Raw genomic sequence first — 11965 nt, forward strand, 5'->3', positions numbered from 1 at the left:
ATAATTAAGAGAAAGTGTTTGGGAGTTCATTGTATTTCTGCAATCCCCCTGGAATGGAATGGGAATTCTAAGAATTGCTACACTCAAGGCTTTGATGATTGTTTTTTATTTTAATGACCTTTCTGGGAACAGCAATAAAAAGCACTGAAGGTTAAATAGTATTCTGCTTTAAAGGTGGAGAGGAAACATGACTGGTTTTTAGAAAGCTTTTTCTCGCAGGTCATTTTATATACAAATAGAATCTAGAGAATTTCACTAATTAGTTACTGTAGACTGTTACATAGTCTGTATTAGTTACATTTCTGTTGCTGTGATAAACACCATGACCAAAAGCAACTTAAGGAAGAAAGAGTTTATTTTGATTTTTGATTGCAGAGGGAGAGTTCATAATGGCAGGGAAGGCACAGTATGGCAGCTCGAACAAGGAGGCTGGTTGATCACATTTTCATCTGCACATAGGAAGCACAAAGGGGGCGGGGGCAAGTGCAGGAAGTGGAGTGAGGCTATAAATCCTCAAAGCCCATCCCCAGTGACATACTTCCTCCAGCAAGGAAGGTTCCACCTTTAAAGGTTCCACAACTTCCCCAAACTGTGCCACCAAGTGGGGACCCAGTGTTCAAGTACGTGAGCCTGTTGAGGACATTCCTCATTCAAACCGCCATATAGACCGTCTAGCTGCCTTTCTCCCAGAAATCGGGCTCCACACACCCTACAACACTCTCTGAGACAGTTAATAAGAAAGCATGCTGTGCTGTGGCCTGCAGCCCCTCCTCCTTGCAGCTGCACATAGGTGTATGGTCCTGCCCAGTGCCTGCCTCTGTGCTCCTTGACACAGACTAGGCCAACCTAGATCACATAATAATGAAGCTTGCCTACACCTCCAAAAACCTGTAAGAGTCAGAAACCCACTTTATTCTCTGGAAGTGAAAGGTCTGTCTTTCCCTTCAGGACCCCCTTCATGCTGTACATGGCAGCTCTCTCTCTTAATGCTCTTCTACTTTAACATCTCATCATGGCTGCCTGTGGCCAGAAGGCTCTCTCGCCTAATAAAGTTCATTTGGAAGGGTAATTTTTGTCAGCTCCTTTCTAGGATCCTGTCATTCTTTTCTTTTTAAGTTATAATGTAAGTCAGTATCTTAGGAGTTAAAACTAGAAGAGTTCAGTGTCAGAAGGCACCCCAAAATACTGTGTAGCTGCTGGCTCCCCAGGAGTGTGTCTGCCTGGTACCCACCCACATGTGGGGCCTGCTCCATGAACACTGCTTACCTGCTGGTATTCACTGCTCTTGTCTTGTGGCTACTGTCAGTCCAGGTGTGGGCTGCCAGCTTGGGCACTGTCTTTACCCGTGGTGTCTCATCCTGTGGTGTCCCTCACAGATCCTGGGGGCTAGAGACCTTGAACACAAACACAAGAAACACACTAGGGTAGCGAGCCACACTGAACATCTGTCAGACTGTGTCTTTGTGCTTCAGTGCTTTATGACCATGCACTGTTGAAATCAGTTCACAAGGGACTTTGTCAGCCTGACTTATTTTACAGTTTCCTTAGTAATTTTGCAGCCTCTTTTCTGTTTCTCTTATCTAAGAAGTCTTTACTATTAGAAAGCCCTACTGCTCCTATCTTAAATTCTCTACCTAATGATCCATCTAGTTCCTTTAAACATTTCTAAGAAAAGTTTAAAGCTGTTGGGTCAGGAGTTGTGTGTAATTGGGTAATGCTAGCACAAGTTTTCATCACTACAATTTAGTGTTATGGCAGTAGGAGACCTACCAGGACTTGGAAAGAGCTGGAGGTAGCATTCTGTGTCTTCATTTTATAAGCAGCAGAAATAGGACCAGGCCCCTGTTCTAACAGGGCTGCTGGGTTTCCTTCTAGGCTCTAGTTGCAGAGCAGTTTCAGTTTCTCCGTATTTCCTTCTTAGGTGATTGCTGCTGCATTAAGTCATCCACCATCACTTCTCAAAATGTGCCCAGACAAGTAAGTGCAGCATAATTAGAGCTAACTTGTTGAAGATTCTAGAGGCTGACTCAGCCTGCAAATGTTTTAAGAGTCCTAAGACTCAGGTGTAGCTTAATAAAGCTCACTTCTCCTTGAGCTCCTTTATACCCTATTATGTTTTTTTTTTCCCCCGTCTTTTTGCTTGCTTAGTACAAAGATCTTATTATTATTTACTTTATTCTCCATACTTGACAGTAAATGGTACATAATGGGACTGTGGATTGTAGTTAGATGAATTTCCATTAATCCATTATTGCCCAACACATATTCTAAGGCTGTGCTCCTTGAGGAACAGCATTGTCATCAAATGAACTGGAGAAATTCTGACTATCGGGAGCCAAGTTGTATACTACTATTTTGTTTATTTGATTTTTAAATTTTTACTTTGGGGTTCAAAAATTTATATTATTAAATTTTTTAGCATTTATGCTGTGCGTGTGTGTGTGTGTGCGTGCGTGTGCACATGTATTCATGCAAGTGTGCATGCTGTAACATGTATGTGGAGGTCAGAGGACAGGTAATGGAGTTGTTTCTTCTTTTCTACCATGTGAGTTTCAGGGATCAAACTCAGGTCTCTATACTTGATAGCAAATGCCCTACCTGCTGTGCCATCTTGCTGGCTGTGTTTATTTAATTTTTGAGAAGAAGGTTTCAAAAATAAGGACTAGGCTGGCCCTGGACTTGGGGCAATTCTCTCACCTCCGCCCCCAAGTGTTATAGGCATGTGGGGCTTTTTGTTGTTGTTATTTTTCTTTTTTTTTTTGTGGTCCTGGAGATGGATCTCAGGGCTTGCACATGTGAGGTGAGTGTTCTGAGCTACATCCCAGCCATTTTGTTTTGTTTTTTGAGTTGGTCTCTCACACTGGTGGCAGTCGTCCTGCCTCAGTTTCCTAAGGGCTGGAGTTACACGGATTACAGGTGTCTCATCTTAAAGGTTCTGTTGGATTCTTCTGTCCCATCCCTCCTTCTCTCAAGCATGAGAGGATTTCTGCCCTGTTACTTGGGGCTCACTGGCCATCTGACTAATGTAGTAATGTGGCAGTGTGTAATTCAGAGTTCCTGGATTTCTGTACTATCCCTGTTTGATCTGAGATTGTTTATCAGCTCTGCAGCTGCAACAGATACTGTTGCTGGTGAACATCTGTATGGAAACAGATCTATTTCTGTGGTTTTCATTGTAGAATATCCGGTCTTGAATGCACTAGTGCATCAGGCTTATTTTTCAGGTGTTAACATATGTTGAGGATTTTCCTTTATTTTGCTAACATTTTAAACAGTTGTTAACAGATAAACTTTAGGAGCCCTCAGGGGAAAGCAGTACCCTGATCATTGCCTGTAACTTGAGCACTGTTGCATGATCTCTGAAAAAGAAAGTGTGCATTTGTTGTGTATGTTAGGAGATACTGATGTAAGAAATGTGGCAGACCAGTGAAATTAGAGAATAGGGTATACCTAAAAGGAGAGTCTGTCTCTTTCTGTGTGTGTCCTTATGATATCGTTTCAAAAAATTGCCATAAAATTTTGAGCAAAATTAAATCATTTCCATGGAAATGATAGGAATCCTAATTTTTAAAAATATTTTTATCTTATTGTATTTTAAAATTTTATGCATGAGTGTTTTGCTTGTGTGTGTATCTGTACCACATGCGTGCAGTGCCCACAGAAGCCAGAAGAGGGAGTCATACTCCCTGGAATAGGAGTTGCAGACAGTGGTGAGCTGCATGTGGGTGCTGAGAATCCAACCTGCGTCTTTTGCAAGCACATGTGCATGCTTTTAGCCTCTGAGCCATCTCTCCAGCCCTAGGAATCCTCATTTTTAAATTGGGCATGCAGCTGATAGTTTATGTTTTGTTTTTATTTTTATTTATTTATTATTTTTATTTTATGTGTTTGAGTGTATTGCTTGTATGCAGGTAGGTGCACCTGTGTCATGCAGTGTCCGTGGAGGTCAGAAGAGGGCGTTGGATCCCCTGGAACTGGAATTACAGACAGTTGTGAGCTCCCATATAGGTGCTGGGACTGAACCTGGTTCCTCTGCAAGAGCAGTCAGTGCTCCTAACTGACTCTAGCCCTTTTGTTTTTATTTTTAAACTATTTATTTTTGGGTATGTGTGCATGCATGTTTGTATTTAAGGGCACACATATACCGCAGCATTCATGTAGCGGTCAGAGGACAAACTGCGCCGCTTTCCCGTAGGTTCTGGGTCATTAGTCAGGCTTGCGGTGCAAGTACTTTTCCTGGCTGAGTCATCTCCCTGGCGCTCTTCTGTTGAAATGTCACTGGTTTTGTGCTGTGTTCAGAAGACATTATTATTAGTCCTTGGCATGTTTACATGTCTGGATGGAAAGCAGCAAATTCAGTTTTCCAGACATCTTGGGTTTATTTGAGGAGCAGAGATAAAATTATATTTTAGTTTCTTTAATTTTCTACCATTACAGAAGTTTTTAGAAACTGTACTGCCTTGTCTTAGACTAAAGCTTGAGGGAGAGGAGCATGGAAGCTGAGGCATGCCAGTGATTCTGTGCAGTGTTTGCACAGTTCTGCCACTTACAGATAGGATCCTTGAGTGACAGGAGTCAGGCTTGCCATCTGTCCTGGAATATACTGTGAAAAATTACTGCTTTTCTACTCTGTTTTTATTCCCACTGTGACAAATGCACAGGCAGTGCAGGCCTTGAGATGCAGTGGCCTGCTGTGACTTCGGTTTCATTTCAAGCTGCTATAATGTTTTGTGTTCCTCTGTTTAAAGATAATGGGAAATTCATCAGAGTTCCAGAAAGCCGTCAAGTTAGTCATCAACACTGTTTCCTTTGACAAAGATTCCACCGTTCAAGTCTTTGAGGCTACAATAAGGTAAAATTTATGAAAAGGACTGAAGGCTTCTTTTAAAACAAATTACTTTTATGTGTATGAGTGTTTTGCCTGCATTTGTGGAAGTGCATGTGTGTGTGCAATGCCCACAGAGGCCAGAAGAGGGTATTAGACCCCTGGAACTACAGTTTCAGATGTTTGTTAGCTTCCATGTGGGTGCTGGGAACCCAACCCTGGTCCTCTGCAAGAGCAGCCAGTGCTCTTTAACCACTGAGCCATCTTTCCAGCCCCTGAAGTCTTCTTTTTTGTGTATAAAGAACTGAATTCCCAGCCAGGTATGGTGGTGCTCACCTTTAATCCCAGCACTTGGGAGGCAGAGACAGGTGGATCTCTGTGAGTTCAAGGCCAGCCTGGTCTGCATAGTGAGTTTCAGGACAGCTGGGGCTATGGGGATACCCTGTCTCAAAAAGACCAAAAAATAAAAAAGAATTGAATTCCCTTGAGACTGTTCCAGCCCCCATGATGCAGGCAAAGTCCATAGGGACACCCGGACTCTGTATGTGGTTTTTGTGTTCATTTAAATTTAGTATTACGAAAGTTGGACATTTGGTGCTTGAACGTAATCCCATTTTGGGCTGGCAGAAGCCACACGTTTTAGTGGGTGTGTAAGAGGTGTTCCTGTGATATAGTTTGTTGTTTCCCTTCATGACCTTTCTTGTTTCTGTCTTTCACTCTGCCCTAGGAAAACTTGTATGTATTTGTGAATATTTTCTTGTCTTTCCATCCGCAGAAGACGGCTCTTTGGTTTTTCGGTATATTTCCTTCTTACATGTTTCTCATTAATCACTTGATCTTTGCTAAATATTAGGATCATGGCCTGCATCCAGTTTTATACCTCACTTTCTGTAATTTGTGAGATTGTGATTCTTTTCCTGTTTAAATATTTTGAAAATTGGATTACTACATGACATTCCAGTTCTGGATGTGGTATTACTTAAAATTAAGGTTTTTTGGAATCATTCATTATAAGGCAAGAAAGAAGAAATGATTTGTTTGAAAAATGTAGCAATCTTTTTTAGGTAATTATCACTGGACAGTCACCCGTCTGCAGAGACATGAATCTAAGACTCACCTCCTCTCTCTCTCAGGAGGCTATTTCTACTTTGTACCCCATCTCCCCCTTGTGTCTCTGCATACTCTGGAAGTTCGTTATTCGCCTGGCATAGAACTGCGGACTCGCTTAGTGTTTATTGTGTTCTGTTCTATTTCTCATATGCTTAAATTTTCTTCCCCAGGGGAGATGAATCAATAAACATTTAATGATATTAATAGGTGATACATATTTTGAGACAATCATCATACTCCCTAATTAGTATAGTTCCTTCTCTTAAGGCGACCTAATCCGTCACTGCCTTAAATGGTGTTCTCAGTCACCTTGCATGAATGATTCCCCACCTCTGACAGTAATGCAGTGAACTAAGGATCAGCCAGTCAGCGCTGGAGAGGACCATTAGAGGCCATTAAGTCGGGTCCATCTGACTCCAGGCAGCTCTGAGCCCACAAGGAAGTAGAGGCTTCTTTTTCTTTCTAAATCGACTACTGTGCACTTAGAAGCAATATGATTTTATTATTCTTTTTCTTCCTGCCATTAGGGTTCTGGGAAGCCTCCTTTCTGCTCACAGAATAATAACTGACTCCAAACAGCCCTTTGGTGACATGACAATTGAGGATTATGATAACGAATTATTGCACATGGCCCATGACCTGGCTGTTAGACTCCTGCCTGCTTTTGAAAACACCAAGACAGGGATTCCCTATCCTCGGGTAGGTATACTGACTAGTTTGTCCTGATTATTTCCTGTTTTTGAGACAAGGTATTATGCTATGTAGCCCAGGCTGGCTTTGAACTTGTGCTTCTGTTGCCTCAGCCTTCAAGTGTGGAGATTGCGGGTGTATGTTACCACACCTGACTGATTTGTTCTCAATTCAGTCTTTTTCTGAATTAGAACTGTTCTATAGACAGCATAAGGCTTGACTACAAGAAGAAAGTGTCCTTGGGGATGATTTGGTCCTAAAACACGTCAGTGTTTTTAATTCATTCAGCATTTACTGGGCACTGCTGTGTGCTAGACATACAGCAATATAGCAGCAATAGCTTCTCCCCTAAAGGAACTGTGTTTAACACTCATAGGTCCTTTCTATGTGTGATTTATGTTCTCTGCTACCTGGTAGTGTAGGGACTTAGTTTTCAATTCCCACTTGAATGTATTTCCCTAAAGATCCTCACATGTGTGACAGGAGCTCAGTAAATACTCCTTTGAATGCTTCACAAGGTTCCTTCAAGTGACAGGAGCTCAGAAAATATTCCTTTGAATGCTTCACAAGGTTCCTTCAAGTGAAGTCTGCATGGACCAGCCAATCAAATGTTGATTTAGAAACAGGATCTGGAATGAGATTGTATCTTTGTGATGTCTGATTCACCAAGCCAAATAACTCCTCTAGGAATTGAGGTAACCAGGGGAGAATTGGCAGACCACAGAACCTCCATGATGAAACTGCCTGTCATACCCTGGCGAGCCTCTGCCTTCTCTCCCAGCCTGAGACTTGGTGCGTGTGTTGATCAGGAGGGAGTCTGCAAAAGCTCACTTAAAGTTCGGAAGCTGTTCTATAACTCATGTGTGTCTCACCCTGAAGCTTGATACATGTATAATCATGAAGAAAACTCCACCAGAGAGAGATGGCTTAGTGCCTGACATAAGTGAAGTGATAAGGCTCCAGTGTTCTTGCTGCCTTGTTGGTGTCTCTTAAACTTATTCCCGTACTCATCTCGTGTGTCAGTGGCGGATGGAGTCTCAGTGAGCTTCATTCAGAAGCTAAGTTCATATCTATGACTTGGCTTTTCAATCCTGTGAATTCTTTTAAATTCATAAGTCATCTTTTAAAAAACCTTCATAAGCCATATTTTAAGAAAGATTTTATGTGTATGCGTATGAGTGTTTCTCCTGCATGTGTGTAAGTGTGCCACATGTGTTTCTGGTACCTGTGTAGGTCAGAAGAGGGCCTCAGATCCCCTGGAACTGGAGTTACAGATGGTTGTTAGCCACCACGTGTGTGCCAGGAACTGAACCCAGGTCCTCTAGAAGAGCAGCCAGTGCTCTTAACTACTGAACTCTCTCTCCAGCCCCAATCCTGTGAATTTTTGGATTTTACTATGAAACGTTTTTTTGAGGCAAAGTCTTACACTGAACCAAGGCTGGCCTTCAGCTCGTAGCCCAGGATCATCTCAAATTTGTGATCCTTCTGCCTTGTCCTCCTGAGTGCTGGGGTCCTGTTGCCTACTTCCACACAGCTTTTGACTTCCTGTCCCAGGTGAATCTAAAGACGGGCGTTCCTCCTGACAGCAACAATGAGACGTGCACCGCAGGAGCTGGCTCTCTTCTGGTGGAATTTGGGATTCTGAGCCGGCTGCTAGGGGATTCCACCTTTGAGTGGGTCGCCAGACGAGCCGTGAAAGCCCTCTGGAACCTTCGGAGCAACGACACGGGACTATTAGGTGGGGTGTGCCTTCTGCCCTGCTTCAGTTTCCATCATCTCCTACCTCCATCCTGACTGCATCTTTCCTTACCACTGAAGCTGAACATTGAAGAACAGCCTTCAGTGTTTGCCAGTCTAGTTTCTTCCTGTGACCTTCTGCTTAGGGTGAAGCTGGAGGTTTGAGGGAAGATGAGGATGGGTCAGCTGTTAGAGCCCCTAATGATTCTAGATTCCACTTGAAAATTATTGTTAATGGGAATGCCATAAAAAGAACTGCCTCCGAGGCACAATTTATTACTTTAATGTAAGGTTCTGAAAATACAGATATTTAGAGTTTCTGGGGGAGAGGCTTTCTCCTTTAAAAAAAAAAAGAAAACTAAGCTGGGCGTGGTGGCGCACGCCTTTAATCCCAGCACTTGGGCGGCAGAGGCAGGCAGATCTCTGAGTTCAAGGCCAGCCTGGTCTACATAGGGAGTTCCAGGCCAGCTGGGGCTACAGGGAGACCCGGCCTCAAAAAAACAAAAAAAAAAAAAAAAACAAACTAGGTAAAAGCCAAGGTCATACCTGTATTAGATGGGTTCCCTCCCCCTTGAGAATATTTAGTTAAGATATTTTAAAATTAAGGAAAGTTTCAAGCATAAATAGTTGACATTGTAGGAAAGAATGGCCTCTGGATTTGTCATTCATCTTTAGTCACTAATATTTTGCTAACTCATGAAGTTGTCTTAAAATGGGTTTGAGCCAATAAACTTAACTGAGAGTTATTTTCTTTTTGGCATCAGGAAATAATTTGGTTGTTTTGGAACCATAGTGGTTCATTATAAAAGATTTTTTAAAAGTAATTTTTTGTTCTAAAATTTATATACAAACTTGTTATATTAAATGATAACAGTAGAAATACTCAAGCTGGGTATGGTGGCACATAACTGTAAATCCTGCTTAGGCAGGAGGGTGGTGAGATTGAGGCCAGCTTGAGTTGTATAGTGAGATCTTGTCTTAATAAGAAAACGCAAAACAACCTCCTCCAAACAAACAATTAAAAACAAAAAAGTGAAGAAAGGAAATGGTCCATCAGGTTGTTAGTCCTTCTCAAATGGTTGAGTGCCTAACTCTCCATAGACCCTCTTAGCCTCCTGTGTGTAACTTTTGTTTCTTTTCATTTATAACACATTATTAATAGAAACAAAGGTTTTAATTCTACTGTCCCCTTTACAGGTAGTTCTAATGTTTCCAAGTTGTTACCATATTCTCATAGTTACCATTTTACTTATTTATTTGTTTATTTATTTATTTGTCTTTTTTTGAGACAGGGTCTCCCTCTAGCCCCAGCTGGCCTGGAAGTTACTATGTAGACCAGGCTGACCTTGAACTCACAGAGATCGGCCTGCCTCTGCCTCCCAAGTGCTGGGATGTGCCAGGCATAGTTACCATTTTAAACGCTTCATAATTGTCCTTTTTGTTGTTGTTGTCTTCAAATTCCCTGTGTAGTCCAAGGATAACCTTAAACTCCTGATTTTCCTGTTTCCACCTCCCAAATGCTGGGATTACATGCATGTACTACCATATACATCTGGCTATTTTTTGTGGTAGTGTGAATTCAGGACCTTGTACATATTGGTGCTCCACCATTGAGCTCTTTCCCCAAGCCCCCAACTCTTTGTTTTTAAGAACTGTTTTTTCAGGAGAAAGTCTAAGGAATGAGAGTACCGAGTAAAAGGTTGTGAATACTATTTTGGGTTTTGAAATGTGTTAACATATTGGGAAAATAAAATGTCAATCCTTAAATGTTTATCCCTATTTTATGTCAGTAGCTGAATAACACAACACCCATGCACACCCCCCCCCACACACACATACAACCCCTCACCCACTCTCCCTGTGATCGCTCTGTTTTCTAAGTTACTGATAGGACTGGCAAAAAAAAAAAATAGGGCCAGCTGTTCATTGCTCACGTCTAACAAGGACAAAGATGCTGAGGAGCAGTGAGACGGAAGGAGGAGGCCTGTCCCTTTTTGCCTCTGACATGGTTGGGACCTTGTTTGTTTCCACAGGCAATGTTGTGAACATCCAGACAGGTCATTGGGTTGGAAAGCAAAGTGGCTTAGGTGCTGGGTTGGATTCCTTCTATGAATACCTCCTGAAATCTTACATTCTCTTTGGAGACAAAGAGGACCTGGAGATGTTTAATGCTGCGTATCAGAGCATTCAGAGCTACTTGAGGAGAGGGTGAGTCTCCCCAACGTTGCTTCTGTCGCTGTGCAGTGTACGTTCAGAAATGTCCCTGCTCTGCTTGTCTTCATTTTTATTTATTTATGTATTCATTTTATTATTATACTTATTTATTGATTGTGTATGTGAGGGGGAGGCATATGTATCATGGAACACATGTGGAGGTCAGAGGGACAATGGCAGGAGTTGGTTCTCTTCTTCTACCATGTTGGTCCCAGGAATTGAACGTAGGTGGTCAGGCTTGTGAGTAAGCACCTTTATACCTTGAACCCTGACTGGTCTGGTACTTGTTACACACATCAGGATAGCCTTAATTTTTTGGCAGTCCTCCTGTCTCTGCCTCCTGCGTGCAGGAATTATAGGTGTAATACTACCATATAGCAGAAGTTTCACTCTTTAGCCCAGGCTGGCCTAGAACGTCTGTGTATAGCCCAGGCCTCAAATTCCCAGCAGTCTTCTTGCATCAGCCTTTTTCCTGTGTTCTGGGGTTACAGGTATGAGCTCTGCTGGCTCCATTTTTCTAAATATAAACTTCCATGGTTTGTTGTCTATCTTTATCTGAGTTTAGTCATTTGGGGTGAAGACCTATTTTGTATGTCTTTATCTTAGTTCAGTCATTTGGGGGTGAAGAGCTATATTAGTCATTGCATAGCACTGTACCCCCAAACTTGGTGGCTTAAAATAACAAGTATTACTCAAACAGTTCCTAAGAGCAGGAATCTGGGAGCAGGTGAGCCAGTGGTTCTGGCCCAGGATCTTGCACGAAGGTGTCAAGCTGTTGGCCCATGCTGTGGCCAGGCCAAAGTTTGAGGGGAGCTGGGATTGGAGGGGATCTTGTCCCATGCTTGTTTGTGCAATAATTGGCAGGTTTACTTCCTCACTGGGCTTTGGCTAGAAGTCTCAGTTCTTGTCACAGAGGCTTCTTTGTTGGTAGATTATGGAAGTTAGCTTTCCCCCTGTGAGCAATGACAAAAGTAGGGTGAAAATAGTGCTTTCTGGACTTACTCTGGGAGTTATATGCCAGCCCTCTGCCAGCCCAGCCCGGATTACACAAGCATGTGCCTGAGGGAAGGCTGAGGCTGTTGGAGCCATTTGGGAGCCTGGAGAGCTAATTGTGGCAATGTACTCTTTGCTTAACTGTGGCTTGCTTCATTTATTTACCTGCTTGCTTGCTTGATTACTTGCTGTGATAAACACTGTGACCAAAAAAACCCCAACAACTTGGGGAGGAAAGGGATTATTTTGTTCTACACTTCCAGGTCATAGTTTATCACTGATTCAGTGCAGGAACTCTAAGCAGGAACCTGGAGGTAGGAACTGACGCAGAGACCATGGGGGAACGCTGCTTATTGGCTTGCTCCCCATGGCTTGCTCAACTATTTTATACATATA

The 11965-nt window shown here is 42.5% G+C and overlaps 1 protein-coding gene across 1 annotated transcript in view; it reads left to right on the top strand.

The window, feature by feature from the left end:
• The window catches only part of Edem1 (ER degradation enhancing alpha-mannosidase like protein 1), a 42654-nt gene that overhangs the window by 9215 nt on the left and 21474 nt on the right, over positions 1–11965 (top strand). Inside the window, exons 3-6 of the mRNA XM_008854579.3 lie at positions 4749–4852; positions 6463–6634; positions 8180–8363; positions 10396–10570. Coding sequence (XP_008852801.1) covers positions 4749–4852; positions 6463–6634; positions 8180–8363; positions 10396–10570 — 635 coding nt within the window. The remainder of the gene's footprint in view (positions 1–4748; positions 4853–6462; positions 6635–8179; positions 8364–10395; positions 10571–11965) is intronic.

The sequence above is a fragment of the Nannospalax galili genome, unplaced genomic scaffold, assembly GCF_000622305.1.
Source record: "Nannospalax galili isolate Female #2095 unplaced genomic scaffold, S.galili_v1.0 scaffold846, whole genome shotgun sequence".
In the NCBI taxonomy this organism is placed as follows: Eukaryota; Metazoa; Chordata; class Mammalia; order Rodentia; family Spalacidae; genus Nannospalax; species Nannospalax galili.